The sequence below is a fragment of the Suncus etruscus genome, chromosome 11 (assembly GCF_024139225.1).
Source record: "Suncus etruscus isolate mSunEtr1 chromosome 11, mSunEtr1.pri.cur, whole genome shotgun sequence".
In the NCBI taxonomy this organism is placed as follows: domain Eukaryota; kingdom Metazoa; phylum Chordata; class Mammalia; order Eulipotyphla; family Soricidae; genus Suncus; species Suncus etruscus.
The window spans coordinates 80,597,765-80,615,941 of NC_064858.1; the positions used below are offsets into that span (position 1 = coordinate 80,597,765).

The window sequence follows — 18,177 nt, forward strand, 5'->3', positions numbered from 1 at the left end:
TCCAGTCTGAGCTGCCCCTTGTGCTGTCCCTTGTGGCACCCCATCACAGACTGTGCTTGAGGGGAGAATGGGAAAAGCGCTTGTTCCTCTCCTGCATTCTTCTGCTCCCAGCTCACACATCCATAAGCACTCCCACTTTTTTCTCTTTTCTCTCAGACTGTGATGCCCACATGACTGTACACACTTAGGGCCAAGAAAAAGATGCAGATGGACTAAGGCTCTTTTATCCGTTCAGACTCACTTGAATTGACCCAGTCTTGGCGTTGGGGGAACCCCCAGAGAAAGTGTGGGTAAATATTTAGAGAGTGTCTGTTGAAGGTTCCCATCCACATCCTGGCCTGGGCAGCCTGCCTGGGGAAGTGGGGGACTCCGAGAAGCAGGAGCCCCCTCCAAGCTAGCTGGTGTTTCCTATGGGGTTAGGGCTTGTGGGGACAAACCTCTGGGTTTGTTCCAGTCTCCCCAAACCCTGATAAGTAATCTCTTAAAAAATAGCCCTTCTGTCTCCACCCCCTTCCTCTAATTTCTCAATTCCATATCCCCCAATTCCCCTGGTCAACTGGTGGCAAGAGCTGGACTTAGAGGTTGGTGTCTGATGGGGCAGTAATTAGGGGTATGACATACCCCCATTTTCTCGACCCTGCCAGCCAGCTAAGACGGTCTCAAAAATTGAGGGACTCCAGGGACAGAGGCAGACACGGAGGGTTCAGATTCCAGAACTACTGGGGGGGGGGGGAGAAGCCTAGCTTGTTCTTCAAAGTCCCCAGACTTAAGGACACCACCCCCCTTCCAGTCCACGTTTGCCCCCCCCCACCCCCCGCAGCACAGCTATCCTGGCTGAGGTGCACCTCAGGGTCTCATACCTGTTGAGGTAACCTGAGTTGACCTGCAAGCTCAGGTATCTGGAGAAAAGACTGGATGGAGAAGGGAGGAGGAGGACACCTCCAATTCTGAATGCGCACCTTGGAGAAGGAAAAAAAAAAGAAAAAAAAAAAAGCTGGCCCCGGCCATTAGCTGGGGCTGCCTCACCACCACCCCCACACAGACACCACACCCCCATCCCTCCCCCTTCCTCTCCTCCCCCTCCTTCTGCGGGTCCCCCCCAGCCTGAACCCCTCAACCCCCCACCAGCCATCTCTCTCTCCCTCTCTTTCTCTCTCTCCTCTCCTCTCTCTCCCTCTTTCTCTCTCTCTCTCTCCCTCTCCTCTCTCTCTCTCTCTCTCTCTCTCGCCTGTCTTCATGTCGTGGATTGATGAACGCGAATCGCGTGTAAGCGCCGCCGCCGCCGGAGTCGGAGGAATTCGCCCGGGCTGTTAAAGGAAAGAGCGAAGTGAGAGAGAGAGAGAGAGAGCGAGAGAGAGAGAGCGAGAGAGAGAGAGAGAGAGAGAGAGCGAGAGCGAGAGCGCGCGAGCTCTACCTACCGACAGTGAAGGGAGCCGCCGCCTCCGCGCCCGCCTGCCCGCCCGCCCGCCTGCCCGCCTGCCGTCGCCGTCCGCACCCGGCCCGGGAGCCCGGCCGGCCTGCAGCCCGGCGCCCCCACCTACCTGCCCAGCCCAGCCTCGTCCCTTGCCGGGGAGCCCCGGCCGGCCAAGGGGGTCGCTCCTGGGGGGAGGGGAGTTTCGGGGGTCCCGGGCGGGGGAGTCTCGAGTCCGAGGGGAGGGGGCCCGCGGGTTTTCATGTGCCCAGCATGAGCTCCTACTTTGTCAACCCCCTGTTCTCCAAATACAAAGGCGGCGAGTCCCTGGAGCCGGCCTACTACGACTGCCGCTTCCCGCAGAGCGTGGGCCGGAGCCATGCGCTGGTGTACGGGCCGGGCGGCTCGGCTCCGGGCTTCCAGCACGCCTCGCACCACGTCCAGGATTTCTTCCATCACGGCACCTCGGGCATCTCCAACTCCGGCTACCAGCAGAACCCGTGCTCGCTCAGCTGCCACGGAGACGCCTCCAAATTCTATGGCTACGAGGCGCTGCCCAGACAGTCCCTTTATGGGGCGCAGCAAGAGGCGAGCGTGGTGCAATATTCCGACTGTAAATCCTCCGCCAACACTAACAGTAGCGAAGGACAAGGCCACTTAAATCAAAACTCGTCTCCCAGCCTCATGTTTCCATGGATGAGACCCCACGGTGAGAAGCCTTTTCTCTCTTTTCCCCCCCTTTCCTCGGTCTCCCCGCGCTCCTCCGCTCCGGGGTCTTTACCCGCCCCCCTTCCTCCCTCGCCTCCCTGTGTTGTCTTGCCCTGGCTTTCCCTCCCGGTTTTTTTGGGGGGTCTTCTCCCCTGCCCCACCCCTGTGCCTGAGTGGGCTTCTTGGGCTTGGGAGGTGAAGCTGGGGGGTGGGGTGGGGCTCGGGGCTCGTCTGGGATATTCCGGGTAGGACGGAGAAAGAAGGCAGAAAGGTGGTGTTTGGGGTAAAGGGTTAAAAAAAAAATCGATGTCTCCCCCGGTCGGTCTGTCTCTTCCCTGTCGACATCACTGGAGTCAAAGTTGGGGAGGTGGTGGAAACGACCCCTCAGACTCTGAGGGTCTCAGCCTTTGGAGCAAACCAGGCTCTTCCCCCGAGGCAGAGGCAGAGAACCTTAGTCTAGGCCAGTGGGCAGGCTGTCTTGGGCCAAAAGGACTCCAGGTCCCTTCCCTGAGCTGGATCAGAGGGTATGAGCCCCCCCCCCCAAGACAGGTGTTCTGCCTCTCAGAAGTGCCCACGGCCTCTTATCAGAGCACTGGCCTTGGGGCCATGCCCTAACTTTGCTTCACTTCCCTCAGTTGCAGGGAGCCAGAGGGAAGAGGAAGAGTTGCTGGAAAGGAGAAAGGCCCCTTACTGGAGGGCTCTCAGGGCCAGAGGACCCTGGGCATGACTCCCTAATCAGAAAGCTTACAGAGACTCTCTAACTTCCTCAGTGGTTCAGGTCCTGAACCCCAATTGAGGCTGGCCCCTCCTGGCCCAATTTCGAAGTAAAAGGGGAAGTGAAAACTCGACAAGTTCCAGCGGGGATGGCTCTTGATTTATTTGCTGGTCTCCAGTTAGCAATCAGGCCAAGCTGTGGTACATTCCAGGAGATCGATGATGATTTTCCTTCCTGGAACAGCATTAGGCAGAGGGGATTTGAGGAGGGGGCTCTGAGCCTATTCTTCGCACAGGATAATAGCCCCCCTCCCCGCCAATGCCTTTCTTTTCGTTTTTTTACAAAAATTGCAGACCTTTCCCTGCTTTTGCGAGCAGACCCCTGTCCCCAGTCTTGCTCGGCAGAATTGCCACTCTGCACTAGTAAACAAAGCTGCAGGGGCCCATTTTCTGGGACTTCAGGCCTGGGGGACTCTGTGGATCTCCTCTGGCCTCTGCAGTCCCCCACTTTCCAGATAGACTTCAGTTGCTGTCTCCCCCCCCCCACTCCCAAGGTGAGGCCAAGCCAAAACAACCTCCCCAAACTTTGCTGTCCTTGCCAGCTTTCTGCCCTAGCCTTCTCCGCAGGAGGGAGGGGAACTAGGGGGATTGGAGGGGGGGACTTTCAGGGGAGAAGAATGTCAAGGGAGAGCCAGGCCCCCACCCAGACATAACCAGACTGGGGTTCTATTCTGTCCAGCTCCTGGGCGGCGCAGTGGAAGGCAGACTTACAGCCGGTATCAGACCTTGGAACTAGAAAAGGAGTTTCTCTTTAATCCATATTTGACACGAAAGCGCCGGATTGAAGTCTCTCATGCTCTGGGACTGACCGAGAGACAAGTGAAGATCTGGTTCCAGAACCGAAGGATGAAGTGGAAAAAGGAGAACAACAAGGATAAACTTCCCGGAGCCCGAGACGAAGAGAAGGTTGAAGAAGAAGGCAATGAGGAAGAGGAGAAAGAAGAGGAGGAAAAGGAAGAAAATAAGGACTAAGGGAAAAAAAACAAAGCAAAAAAAAAGAAACCCACGAAATTCCCCCTCCCCACCCTTAGCAACTCCCTTGAAGTTTCGTTTTATGGTAGCGGATAAATTGAGAAGTTTACGACTGTCATTTGCTTTTATAGAGAATAGAATGACATTCACAACCCTAACTACCTGTCAGATACTTGCAGCTCTGCTTTTATTACCTTTGGACTTCTCCACATCTTTATTTGTTTGGGGACTGGAGTGGGGGGAGATCGAGACACATTGAAGAAAAGTTGGGATTCTGTCTCAGTCCTTGCCCTAATGCACACTTGTCCCTCCCACCCCCCCAACTCCCAGAATTCTTTCTAGATTTCCAGGTCTGCGACCTGGCCTTTTTGCCCCTTCTTGGCCCTTTCTTGCCACATGTCCACCTCCCTGCTCCTCTGGTATTTATTTTAGAGTGGAACCCCCTCAGATTGCAGAAGACTCAATGCCATGGCGTTGTTTCTATGCTAGGTTGAGTTTCTTAGATCTACTTTTCTTTTTCTTCCCAAAGGAAAAGAAAGAAAAAGTGGAGATAGGAAGGAGAGGACAGGGAAAAGGTTTAAGGAAATGGGAAAATGATAGGAAGGAATATCCCTTGACTCTCCTGGGGGTTCCCCACTTAGAAAAGACCCCTTGGCTTTCCTCAGAACTTGATGAAGTCTCTCTGAGATGTGGGCCTCTCTCATCCCCTGTCCCTTCCACTTGGGAGATGGGAGCCTTCAGTGGCTGCTCAGAGCTAAAAAATCCTACCTAGCTTCCCATGGTCGCTGGGCCCATGGCGCCTGCCTTCCTTTTGCTGATCTCTGTCGTGAGGCCCAGCTTCCTCTGAGCTACTTTAGTGCCAGTGCTCAGAAATGACCATAATCATGAAATAATAATAAAAATGATAATACTTATAATAAATCTTTAACATACTACCTAAAGGGAACCTGCAATAATCTTGAAGAAAAGAGAGCAAATACAAATATCCTAATAGGGAGAAAAAAAGCGAAAAAAACTTAAAATAAAAAAAAAAGAAAAGAAAAGAAACCTCCAACATATTTTATCACTACCTATAGAGAAAAACCCTGCTTTGAGAGTATCCGTAATGCGGTTTTGTTGTCGTTTGTTGCTGCTTATTTCACTAAGAAACCCAACAACTGAGACTGCCTAGCCCGCCGGTCCTGTGAGCTTTTATTGTGCTTCTAACCCCAGTAGAGTAGAACTAAATTGCACTGAATGTATAGTTAACTCTGTCTTGAATTCTCTGTTTATGCAATGTGCTCGAAAGGAAAAAAAACTGTTAAATATATCTATAATAATAATTTTGGTCATTTGTCTTTATGTCCAGCTATAAATGTAGATTTTGTGTCCCGGCAGCCATGTTCCTGGTCCAAGTACTTTGTATTGTATACGTGAATCATAATTAAAGCAAAAAAAAAGGAGAAAAAATATTTGGTGCTGGAATGACTTGCTTTTTCTCTAATACCCTTTCCCCCTTCTCCTTTATCCTTTATCCTTTCTCTCCTCCTTTCCCTCTTTATTAATCTACCCCATAGCCCTGGAAAAGCCCCTCCACTAGGGTGGGGGAGCTCAGGTGGAGAGAAGGAGGTAGAGGAGGAGTCCGGTGCAAGTAATGGGGGGAGGTGAGGAAGAAGAGCTGCCTGCTCTTGGGAGAATCTGGACTCCATACGGAGGTTTCTCAATGAAGTAAGGAACCCAATGAGAAAAAAAAGTACCTCCCCACTGGACCACCTTCTCCCTCAGCCATGTAGGATTGGCCCCAGATAAAGAAGATCTGCCCCAGACCTTCCTGAAATCAGGCCTTTGGCTTTACAGGAACTAAGGGAATGGTGGCTCCTTTGCTTCTTTCACCAAAAATCTCCTTGTGGTCAATCACTGTCACCCACCACCAGACAGGGCTGGCCAGGTACAATGTATCATGGGAAGCTCTTGGCTGGAAGGTACCTGCTGTCCTAAGAGGAGGAGGAGGAGGAGGAGGAAGGGAGGGTACTGTGGGTTGGGGGGAAGGAGTGAAGGGAAGGTGAATGAGTTGGTGCACCAAGCAGCCTAGTGCCAAGTTTTGAAATTCAGATCTGCCTACACATTCACAGTGGTTCCCAGTACCCTGACATCCAGCCTTGTCCTGGCTGTCTCTTACTACTCCAAGTGTCACCTTGACAATCAAATGGCCTAATCTTTCCTTACAGTTCAGGACATGGGCCTGGGGTAGGGAAAAGCCTGTCAAGAGGACAGTCCCCTCAAACCCCACTAGACTCCACTAGTCTCCACTAGACTTTTCATCTTTCAAAAATGGAAGGTGGAGGCAGAGGGATTGGAAGGAAAGGGGCCTCTTACTCCTTTCTGAAAGGTCCTGGAGAGAGATAGAGAAATGTGTTTATGCCAGTAAGGTTCTGGCCAAATAATACCAAATTCCAGAGCTACAAATCATCATCAGCCTAAGCCAGGAGTGGGAGAAAGGAGAGAGGATAGAGGACCTTCTTAAAACAGACCCCCAAAGTCTGAGATATTTCAGGACAAATATTTTCTCTCTCTCTCTCCTCTGCTCAATGATTTGTGTAGATTTAGGCTCGAGATGACTCTGGTTTTGCTCCCCACTCTGGGTCCCTGATTTCCTCCCCAAAGTGGTATTCAACATAATAGCACCTGGTGGGGCCTCATTTTCTGATGACTCCTGCTAGAGGAGAGAAGCCAGGAAGGATGGGCAGCACAGGCTGCATTTTTCAGGGACCTGTTTTGAACAACTCTAGGGAAAATCTGTGGGGATCAGGGGCACCGTGGCGGTGGCAAGTTGCAGCACCACCCAGGTAACCCTGTTTGGTGTGGGAGATACCCGGGAGCCTCCAAGGAGGCCCGACCAGAGAGCGCTTCGCAGGCCCTCGCGCAATCAGTCGTCCAGGCTAGCTCCCAGTCGGCAGAGGGATGTTTCATTTTCAATTGTGCAGTCGAAGGCTGTTCATGAAAATCGCTGGCCCAGTGGGTTGCGTTGAACCCTCCTCTAGGTGGCTTCGAAGAACCGTGGGGCTTTTCCTCCTCACACCTTGACTTAATCCAGCATTGCCCGTGGCCCCAAAGCCCGGGCCTTGGAGAGTAGGGTGGGGTGCGCCTGGCGCCCGGCGTCGCGGGTATGCGAAGCCCCTGATGGGCCAGACCCAGAGAGCTCCAGTCACCCCCTCCTTGAGGTACCTGCTCCCCCACCCCTTCTGCCGACCGCCTGTGTTTTCTCGTTTGGGGAGAAAAGGAGGTAAAATTCCGTTTTATGGGGGAACTTAATTGCGAGCGAGATGCGCTCTCTTTAGAAACGCGTCTTCCCAGACGCGCCCGCCACCCCATTACCCGAATGGGGATCATTCGGCTGCCGCGGAGAGGACTTGCTCCCATTCTTTACTTTTTTATTAGCCAATCAACGTGGCTTCCGAAAGCTATTTGTGATTCTTGAAAAATAGTAGCGTTCAAAATGCTGAGTTGAAGCATCTCGCTCGTTTCGCCTTGAATTTATTATTCTAATCTCAATCATAGGACGGGATAATGCAGCTATTAAGTTGGGGGGCAAATTCGTTTCTCTGGATTTTTGGGTTTAATTTTCCGCAGTGAATTACTGGGGCCCCCCGCGAGAAGTGCGGGCCTGAGGGAGGTTGGGGGAATCTGGAAGGTTATGAATGCCCTGAAGGACTCCTTGGGGGGGCCTAAAGGATTGGGGATTGGCCTTCTCCCCTCCTCTTTCCCAGCTGAGGTGCCCCGTCGGTTGGGTGCCAGAGGGGAGAAAGTTACTCTGCCCCAATTAGAGTGATCTGGGGGACAGGTTGTACCACAGACCCCAGTAAAAATTTCCGGTGAGCTGCCTGCAGCGCCGTCCCATTCTCCCCGAAGCCATTGTGAAAAGCTGGGCCAGCGCTTCCTTGTCGTAATTTTTAACTACCTGTTATAAAATTTATGGATGGGTTTGTAAAAGAAAGGTCCCCTGCATCCGGCCTAGGGAAAAGACTTTGCTTAGAGTAGAGGAAGTTCGAGGGGGTGAGGATCCCTCTCTTGGTTGGGGTGGGGCACCCAGTCTCAAGGAGTTCCCCTTGCCTGCTTGAAGTGGAACTAAGGGGCAAATGTTTTGTTTTGTTTTGTTTTTTCAGAGTCTGGGTGGAGAGAGTTAACTAGTAAATAGGTTAGAATGGAGGAACTGATTCTGGGCTTCCCGATCCTGGTCTCATTACTAAAATTAGAAATCAAGGGAAAGGTGGGGTGCCAGGTGCAGAGCGTGCACTCGAGGGTAGCACTGAGCTGGGATGAAATTCCTTAGGGCCTCCAAGCTGTGGCCCCAGCTGCCCAGACTCTGGGCAATTCTGGGATTTTTTTCTGTGAAGGTCAGGGAGGCAGAGGGTGTGCTGAAAAGCGGAGATGGCATGGGACAGATTGCACATTGCCTTGTCCTCCTGGACAAAGGGAAAACCAACACCTTGGGCTTTAATTTTATTTTTAATTCTAAAGAGATTTGTGGTGAAGTCCCATAAGGATGAAAAAATCCAGGAGACTTGACATTAGGGATAGTCTTGGAGAAAAAAAAATGTCTTCTAAGGGAGTATTTGAATCCAAGGATAAAGGGCACTTTGTGGATTCAGGGGCTACCCCCAATTTTCACCCCTCCTGCTGCCTCTACAACACTGCCCAATGCGAATGTAAGCAGCCTCTGCCCATCAGAACACTACTGTCAGGCTTGGTTCCAGACTTCCAGTAGTGTATCTTTTTCTTTTTCTGCCTGGGATGGGGTCGAATGGAATGAGGGCTACCGAGAAACCCTCATAGTTGGGACTCTTTCTAGGAAAAAGAAAAGAAAGCTAGGGATAAGGTGCTCATCCCTTCTCTGTCTCCTCACCCTGCCCTCTTTCATTTTCCTAATGCCAGAACCCTCTGCAAAGCTTCCAAAGGTCCCCCCAGACCCATCCCTAATACCCCCATTTATTAAGGAAAATAATGAAAATTCAGCTGCGCAAAGGGAGGCCAGGGACTCAGCGCTAGAATCCTCCCTGGCTGGGCTGGCGAGCCCCCGTCGCCCTTGCAGCTCTGGCGCTGGCCTGAAGCTGGGGGCGGTGGGGAGTGGGCGCTGTGGGGTGGGGGGGTCGGGTGTCTCCCTCTCTCAGAGAATTGGGTAAACATGGCGACCGCGGCGCCCATTTGCACACGCTACACAAATGCATTGCATTCCCGGTTGTTTGCAGAAAATTTACAGCTGAGTAATAAAAGTTTACGATCGACTCACAAGTTGGATTGGCCACAAGAAGTCATGTGGATTCCATCCATGAACGTGAACTTTTTATTGTGGTTTGTCCGTTCGGAGCGCTTCGCAGAACAGTCTTCCCTGTAAGAGCCTAACCATAGCCAGGGAAACCTGTGCTGGGCGCTCCCTTCATTACCAGTTTTTTTTTTATTTATTATTATTATTAATTTGATTAATCATTATTTTCTCACCCCCATTTAATTTTTTTTCCCTCCCAGGTGGAGTTGCCGGAAGCTGAGGGTACCTGGGAAAGAGTTGAGGAGGGAGGAGGCAGGAATGGAGGACACCTTTCCCTCTCTCCCTCTCACCCCTACCTTTTAGCCCCCCCAGGGGCAAGAGGAATGCGGGAGCAGGAGTTGAGCTAGGAGCTGCGGACTCCTCTGCCCCTCCCCTCGCTCAGGCTTTTCCTCCTCACCCTTCCTCGCTTGCAACTCTCCTTTTTTTATTTGGCTTTTTTTTTTATGATTAGGATTATTTTTCTTTTTTTTTTTAATTGGTATAAAACACATATTTGTGTGCGCGTGAAGCTGAGGCAGGCTCGACCGCGACACAGAATGAGGGAAGACGAGAAAGAGAGAGAGTGGGAGAGAGAGAGAGTCAGAGAGAGAGAGAGAGAGAGAGGGAGAGGGAGAGTATGACAGCAGCGCCCGGTAAGTATTTCCTTATTGGTTCAAATATGTAACTAATGGTCCGTAGCTGGGTGGCGGTTTGGAGATAAGGACAGCAGCGGCTTGTCTGGGTTAGAGAAGAGAGGGGGGCTGGGGTGGGCGCGGGCGCTATGAGGGGAGGCCAAGTGGGTTGGGGTGGAGGGGGCTGAAATTGGGTTAAGCTTGCAATATGGTCGAATATGGGGAAGTGCCTTGTCTTGATGTCATTGTCCGTGGAAGCCAGCCTGTCTGGGAGTGAGTGGGGTGGGCGAGAGCCAGGGGACTGCGCTGGGTAGGGGGGGGGGGGACTGGGAGGAGGGAGGCTCAAGGCCCAGGTCTAAGACACTGACGGTGGCCCATGCCTACCTTTGCCTCCTTAGGACCTAGATCTGTGGCCTCTTGGGTTCAAGCAACAGGGACAGACAGATGTGTGGGGTGGGGTGGGGAGGGCTGGCAGCTCCAGCTGCGGGGCAAGAAGGGAAAGTCTGTTGGGCTGTGGCCGCCGCCCCCGTGGAAAAGTCAGCCCCCGGCTCACCCCAACAAACTTTCCAGCCCCCCTCCCCGCTCCGCAGCCCCCGCCCTCCCTCCCGCAGAGCGCGGCCGCGGCAACTGGCACACATGCGCAGTGCGGCCTCGGGGGCCGGGCCGCCGAGCCGAGCCGAGCCGGAGGAGGCCTAGAAGGCGGGCGGCGGGGCCTGTTAATTGGCAATTAGGGGGGGACGCTGGTGGCTGGTGCGCGTCAGCAAAGGGGAGCGCGTCTGCCCAGCCCCCAGCTCCCGCCCCTCCTCGAGCAGCCTGAGACCTGGGAGGCGCCCGGCACTGCGGGTGGAGGGATAGATGGATAGATGGATGGAGGGATCTGGGGAGGGGGGAGTAGCGGGACTCAAAAGCCGGCTTGTGTTGGCAGAAAGGGGCTTGGTTTGGCCTGCTTTTCCCAGGCCCACCTCCTCCCCCGACCGCCGCCGCCACCCCTCCCAGGATACCCCACTGGGCGGCTGCACCCGGGGCGTCTGGGTCCAGCTCCTGGGGAGGTGGAGGTGTGTGAACTGGGAAGGCCCCAAGCTGGGCTGGGTGGGGCCCGGTGGACGAAGCCCAGGGCGGGGGATGGGAGGGTGGGTGGGGGCTGAGTGTAGACTGCGAGGACCCCCCTCCCCGGGTGCAACTGACTCATGGGGTCGAGTCAGCAAAACCGGGCACTTAGGGAGAATCCAAGGCGCTCCGGATTTTCCTAAAATGTGGTGCTCATGACGTGTTGTACCGTCTTAACCCGACACCGATGTTGATTTGATAACACAGCGGCTTCATGTCTTTCCCCATTGCACATTGCCCCCCCCCCCACCCTGGACGGGTTGCAGTTGGATCTAGGACCCGCCCTGCTCCCGGGTCTGGGTCCGAGGCGGCCCCTATACTTGGGAGCTTGTTGAGAAAGGGCGCATCCCCTTTCTGGACACACCCCGGAGGAACTGGGACCGGAGGTTGCGTATCCCCGGAGAAGTTTGGGGACCAGACGCGTCTTTATCTCGAACCCCCAGAGCCCCGGACCCCCAAAATCCAATCCGCACCCCCTGCGCGACTGGGCAGCTCCGCGTGGGGGAGGGGGGCGCCCCTCGGTTTCCTGTTTAAACCCTGACCCGTCGCTGGGGGTGGGGTAAAATCTGTTCTGATCAAATGGTTAAAACTAAAATGCATCCAAATCAAAGCCCCCCCCGGAGTCCGGGTCGACTGGGACTCTTGCCTCCCCTCCCCCCGCAGGCCCCTTCCCTTCCCCTCCTGCCCCCTCAAAATTCCCCCTTCTCAGCCAACGGCAAGGCCTCCGAGGTATTCTCCCAGGGGAAGAAATGGCATTTTCTCTCCCCCTTCCCTCCACCTCCCCCCACCCCCAGGACTCGTGTGTGTCGGCAGAGGCGTCTGCCGAGGGGCTAATTTCGCGTCCCTTGTTTACGAGCGAGAAAGGCGCTGGGCTCCCCCCAAATGGACCCAGCCCGCCGCCGCTCCGGCTGCTGCCGCGCGCTCGCCCGGCGCTCGAGCGCGGCCCCCCGGCAGACGCCCGGGGAAGCGAGGCCTCGGCAGCCCGCACCCCGAGGCCTTGGGGGACCTCGAAAAGGGCAAGGCAGGCCAGTGGGCCGGTGGAGGGGGCCCGGAGGCCTGAACATGGGAGCCATTATAGCCTGGCGTAATGTGGGAACCGCGACCGGTGAGGCCTCTGTTTCTCTCTTTCGCCTGTATTCTGTCTGCCCCCCCCCCACCACCCTGTGCCCCCTGCAAACGGTTGCACGGATTGGGGTAGGGGGCACAAACCGCCTTTGTTCGCTCCACACCCCCCCCAACTCAGATCAGTGTCGAGGAAAGCCATTCAGGCCAGTGGAGATTCACCTGGCATAATAGAGGGGTCCCCTCCCTTCTGAGAGGTAGGCCAGGGCTAGAAGGGTCATTTCTAGGCCTGCAGGGATCTAACCCAATGAATGGACTGATTTGGAGGTTGCTGAGAGTGGTCGGATTTACAGCACTATCTTGAGATGTTCTTATATATTTTTATAGGTTGATTGTCCTGTTCTCACTAAGGTCTTGAAAGACACCCCCCCCCACACACACACACACAACAATGATGCTTCTCCCTCTTGACTGGTCCTCAAGCCACAAGGAGGTAAAGAAAGCTGCAGTGATTTGACACTGGATGCTCCAGTTTCCTTGCCTGACCAGGGTATAAGGCCCGGCCCCAAACACCAGCCCGAGCCTTCCCTCCTTACTTTCGATTTTATTTCCCTTCTTTCTCTCCCTTACTGAAGCTCAAATAGAAGCCCCAAAGGGACCACCAGTGGCACCCCTCAGCCTGTATGCAGGCTCTATTCTCTCTAGACCTGGTCCTAATGCAGAAGAGCTAAGCTGTGATGATCTAATAATAGCTGCAACAGCTGAGAATAGAATCTAGCTCAGCGACTCTGCATACAGACAGCTAAAGCTGGGCAAAGCTACTGAATTTCTAGGGCAGAGTCTGGCAATTGGCTCTGTGGCAAAAGTCACCCCTGCGTTCCCCTCTTAGCCCACTCTGGGGACCCTCAGATCTACCCCTCACAGCTTTGTCCACCCAGCCTTAAACTATTTCATGCGCCAATTCCTAGCTAAGGAGCAATGAGCAGACCCGGCCCTTTCTCTCTCTTGGTCTGATAGTTGTGATCCCCAAAGAGAAAGTGACCTTGTTTGGAGAAGGCCGTCTTGTTGTGTTGGCTGTTGTGTTCCAAAACCAGGTTTAGTTGCTTGCTGCATTCATTATTTGCAAGCTCAGAGGTACAGATGGAGGCTTCGACGTGAACATGTAGAGTCTCCTCTTTTCTTGTGGTGGTTTATTGTATATTGCTATGCCTATATTTGCTCAGACACCATTTTCTATGGCTTGTGAAATTTTGTCAGCTGGGAATCCCTGGGTGCACCAGGAAGGCCCTGGGCCCCCTGCTCTGCTGAAAATGTGTCTGTACGAATCAAATCGAAGGATGCGGGTTGCAGTTGGCAAAAAAAATACCACAAAGGCTTTCTCAGACCTAATTGCCTTCTTGTGCAAACAGTAGTTTCTTCTGGGAGACCCTGAATTCCTTCTGCTTGCTCTCCTTACCCCAGTTTTAACTCTGGACTGTTTTTATACAGTTGTTTTGAACCTGAGTGCTATAGGAACTTCTTGTGTGTACTGTAGGCCTGTGAGCCAGCAGCTTGGCAGTTCTGAGCAGTTGCCTGGGGGTCCTGGTGCTGAATGCCTTGCTGGGTGGTACAGAGGGCTGGTAATTAAGAAAGCAGTCCTGAGCTGTGGTATGGGCTGGCTACCATCAAGGTACCCAGAAAGGAAAGAGGGAAAGGAGCCAGCATGGTGGAGGAGCATCCCTCTATGCCTCTATACACTTTGGTCACTCTCTAAACTCCACATTTACCTAACTCTGGGAGCTCCTGAAGTTCCCCCCTAAAAATCCAGATCTATCTGCCAAATACTCCCAGATAAGCTGGGTCTGGTAGCCTGTGAGCCTGAGAGTATCAGGCGTAGCAATTTACTGGCCTCCCTTCTGGAGCTACTGAAAGATGTTATTGGAGAAGGTGGTGGGGAAAGAATCCTGTAAAAGGAAAAGGCAGGAGGGGGTCTGGCGGGGATTCTCTGGGCTCCTGGATGATCAGGTTCCTCTGGACTCTCCTGTCCAGGCATGCTGCCTAGTGACTGCCAAAGAGCTGCCTCGCTTTCCTTACACCCTCTCTGCCTGGGCCATACCAAGCAGGATTTGGGGTTTGGGGGCTCAGTTAGCCCGGCTACCAAAGGACCTGAACCCCTCAAATCGTGCCCCTCACAGGGCCCATGGCCTCTGCCACAGGCACCGCAGCTGCCCCTGTTTATTGTGTCTGTGGCTTGTTTACTTGTTTTGTCTGCTGCCACCCTGCGTCAGAAACCCGCCAAACCAGCAAACTCACCCAGGAGAACAAAGTGCGGCGGGTCCTGAACTCCCTCCCCTTTCCAGCACCCCACTCCCGCCATTCCTCCACCCCAGAATCTCCTTGTTCCAGGGGAGGAAGCAGAAATTGTCTGAAAAAATAGAGCAGCTGTTTAAAGGATTGGAATGGTGGGACACTATAAACCTGCGGGTGTCCTCCGTGGCGGTGGCAGCCCGACTTAGAGCAGCCCTCCCCTTGACTTGGCCTTTCTTCCCTTCCCCTGGCAACTGCTTGGTTAAGGGGGCCCTAGTCATTGAGAAAGCTGAGCTCCCCCCCCCCAACTCCTCCACTCCTTCCTGCAGGAGTTTGTTCTGAGTCACAGGTTGTTGGGTTTTAAATCAGGGTAATGTTGTCGAATTCATAAAGCTAGATAAAGCATGTCTCTCTGCCCTCACCCTCCCTTCTCCTCAGCCCCCCAAAATAGCAGTGAATTTTAGCAAATCCTACCAAATTAAATTGCCCCTTCACTAAAGATCCTATAAATCTTCCATTCCGCCAGGTGTAGACTGGGAGAGGCCGCTGTTCGCCTCTAATTTTGCTCCTGGCTATCAAATTTAAAAGAGTATCATCGAAGTAAGTAATATTCTCATTTCTGAAATTAATTCCCCCCTCTCTGGTGCTCTCCCTCTTTTTATCCAGTTCAGATTAAATGGTTCCTTCAGATCTGCAAACAATAAAGGATAAAATTATTTATAGGAAAATGAAGACGATGTTTCATTGTTGCTTTTTATTCCAGAACATAGTAACATTTTATTTTCAAGCAAAAGAACTTAGACCAGGAAAAAAGAAGGGGGAAAGGGAGGGGAAGGTGAAGGGAGGCAGGCCACCCAAAAATAACTTCCTATAGTAACATCATAAATGCTGTCTTCTTGGATTTTACAATTCTCATAAACCTCCAACTAGGGGACAAGCTGTGCTAGACCTAAAGCATGGAAGAGAAATCTGGGGAAGTGGGGTTGTTTTGGTAAAACACTGAATACTGTGTTGGTAAAATACTGAAGTGTTTTGGTGAAATACTGAATACTGTGCCCCTGAATACTTAGCCCCCTTCTTCATCTGATATCCTCTTCAGGCCTCTTTTTAAAAAGCAAAAATTCTGGGTTTTAAGTTTTCCTCTAGAGACAAGTAGGGACACTTGCTTTGCCCCTCTGTCTGTAAAAGATCAGTGTGTCTAGGCTCCCTCCCCATTCTCAGAGGAGAAGGTACACTGCATCCATGGCACTTTGTATGCCCCCCCTCCTCAAGCCAATATTCCACTGAGGGGGCAGAAGCCAGGGGTTGCACTTCAGACTTTCCAAAAAGCTAGAAATGATTTTTTTCCAGCCGGAGCTGGAAAGGGCACAGGCTGAGTGGGATGGGACAGATTGCTTGGAACCTATTTTACTTTTAACCTTCAGCCAGAAAAGCAAATTAAGAAGCCAAACAAATGTGCATGGAGTGTGGGAGTCTCTGGCTGCTGATGGTAGCAGCATTAGGTGGAGTGGCAATAAGGAAAGGTCAGGCAGAAATCTGGAAAGGGAGATGGAGGAGAGGAAATATGACATGAGCTAACAGAGCCCATTCGTGGACAGTTCCCTCCTTTTTAATTGCAAATAAACCAAAAGCAGCTCACACCGCTTGGCAACCTTTAGCTCCAAAGAAGAGCCTTATCCCAGGCCTCTGAGGTGTTGGGGGTCAGTTCTGAGGAAACTTGAAGTGCCTCTCCTCCAGCCTCTTCTCTTCCTCCTTTGCCCTTCTTTGATAGCCCCTGGGCTCTGTCCATACTGGGTCCTGTCCCCAGAATCTCAGTAGCCCCAAATGGGATCTATTTCCAGGTCGAATGTGTTAAATTGCATTTTTCTGCCTGTGTCTTAATGCCTGAACTTTGAAAAGAGGAACATTATTTTATGGACTATGGTGTATGAATATGGGGGAGGTAGAGGACTCAGACAACTTCCGACGCCTTATCTAAGAAAACTGGGGACTGCTTTGGTGAGATATGTTGATATTTTGGTATCATCAGGCAAATCCAGGTCTCCCCTGCCCCAACCCCCAGTCAGATATCTGGTAGACTGGGAGACTCTTTGCAACCTTACTGCTCTGGATTCTGGGAAGTTTAAAAGAACAGAAAGAACTCTAGCAAACAAAACACTAAACATAAAATTGGAGTAGGATTAAAAAAAATTTAACATAAAAAAAATCTAAGCGTAAACCAGCCTGACCTACTGAGCAGTGGCTCTCAAACAGGAACAGCAAAGCCTTAACCAAACACTGCGATTGTGAGGAGAACGGAGAGAATTATGGAAACTCTACTTTCTGTGCAAGAGGGATTTCAGCTCTTACCCAGTGGCACAAAAGGAGCCCTGAGTCTGTAGGGCAAGCAGTCCTTTCCTCCCTCCTGCCCTGGAAGTCAAGAACTGGGGAGTGTGGGGGGTTGACAGCTGCAGTGGCTTCCAGGCCGACCAGAGCACAGGCCGAGCAGAGTCCTGCAGTTCCTGCGTCTGGGTCCCTGAGCAGCCTCCGGAGGCGCCGAGCTGTTGTTGGTGGCGCCGGTAGCCAGGCATAGTGTATCTGTACTGGAGGTCCGGTGAATCACAGACATTCCCAGAGTTTGGGGGATCTAGGCAAAGAGAGAAGACAGGCAGACACACAAACTAAGAAAGACCTCTGGTACCTGACCATCAAATAAAAATTCCAGGGCTCATCTCATTCATATTAGATACTCTCTCTTTCCCAAAGAGGTTTTCCCTCCTCGCAGGGTGAAAAGTAAAAAGTCAAGCAAGGTGAGGCCTGCCCGGAACCCTCTCCAGGGTTAGAGTCCACCCTCACTCACCCACTTCAATAGGCTACACTACCCCCCCCCATCCTGGTATAAAACTGGCAATGCAACTGTTTGCCTCTGGTTCTTGGGGGAACACCCCCTAATGCCCACTTTCCAGTGCAACCTTCAGATTTGGGGACTCCAAGCCAGTGATTGACCCCGCTCGGGCCCATGGCGCCTGTAGTAAGTTCCTTTCCTCTAATTAGTGCTCATGAAAAGCATGTGTTTGGGATTGGAGGGACCACTGGAGCAGCTAGCCGCCACTTTCCCCCTTTATTCCTTTTCTGTGTTTTGAGAATTCTGTGTTTTGAATCCACTAATTATAGCTCTGAAAGCGAAAACTGGTTCTGGCAGCCAATCCCCCCTGAATGCTTGCTTCTGGAGGAGGCCGAAGGGGACGGAACAACTCTGAGCGAGACCTAATTGGGGGGGGGGTCCCTCTGATTTCTCTAGGCTTGTTTGATAGAAACAAAGAACAAATCCCCCTCCCCCACACACTTGTGCATATTTACAGAGCTCAACTGCAGATTTAATAAAACATCTGTTCTTGCTTCTGCTGATGAGTTTCTATAATTGTTTTCAGACAAATTTAACAGGAAAATATAAATACATTTTTGAAAAACAAGTCCCGGCTTCTCCCCCTTAGACAGTCATTTTTCCTTCCCACCCCCCAAATTAACATGAAATGGGAAAACATAATCCAGTGCAGGGAAGTTCCGCTCATCTGACCTGCTCTCCCCCTTGGAGCGAATCCTGCCAGCCAATTTCAGCTGCATAATTAAAGATCTAACAGAAAGGAAGAGACTGCTTTCCTCGGAAAGAAAGGTGATGGGGGAGAATGTGTTAGAAATGAATTCTGTGCAAGTCTTGTAAGCAGTGGGGGGAATTCATTTGTATTTCTGTTTCCCTTTCTCTCCCCCTTCCAGAATTTCTGCCTTTCCCCCCCAGCAGCTGGTTTCTGTTCATTATAAGTCAGCGAGACCTTTCAGTCTCTGCCCTCTGTTTAGGGACGTAATAAAACACTTAACTTTCGGGGACTGGGGCTGAGACTTACATTCCGCTCCTCAGGTTGCCCATTCCTGAGCCCACCGTCCTTAGGCCCCAAATGAAACTTCCC

The 18,177-nt window shown here is 52.3% G+C and overlaps 1 protein-coding gene across 1 annotated transcript; it reads left to right on the forward strand.

Annotated features, from left to right (window-relative positions):
* The first annotated feature begins 1,684 nt into the window (after positions 1-1,684).
* On the forward strand, positions 1,685-3,865 carry HOXC8 (homeobox C8). Its single transcript, XM_049783594.1, has 2 exons — positions 1,685-2,120; positions 3,573-3,865. Exons 1-2 carry the CDS (start codon positions 1,685-1,687, stop codon positions 3,863-3,865), a joined length of 729 nt encoding a protein of 242 aa, XP_049639551.1.
* Positions 3,866-18,177: the final 14,312 nt, after the last annotated feature.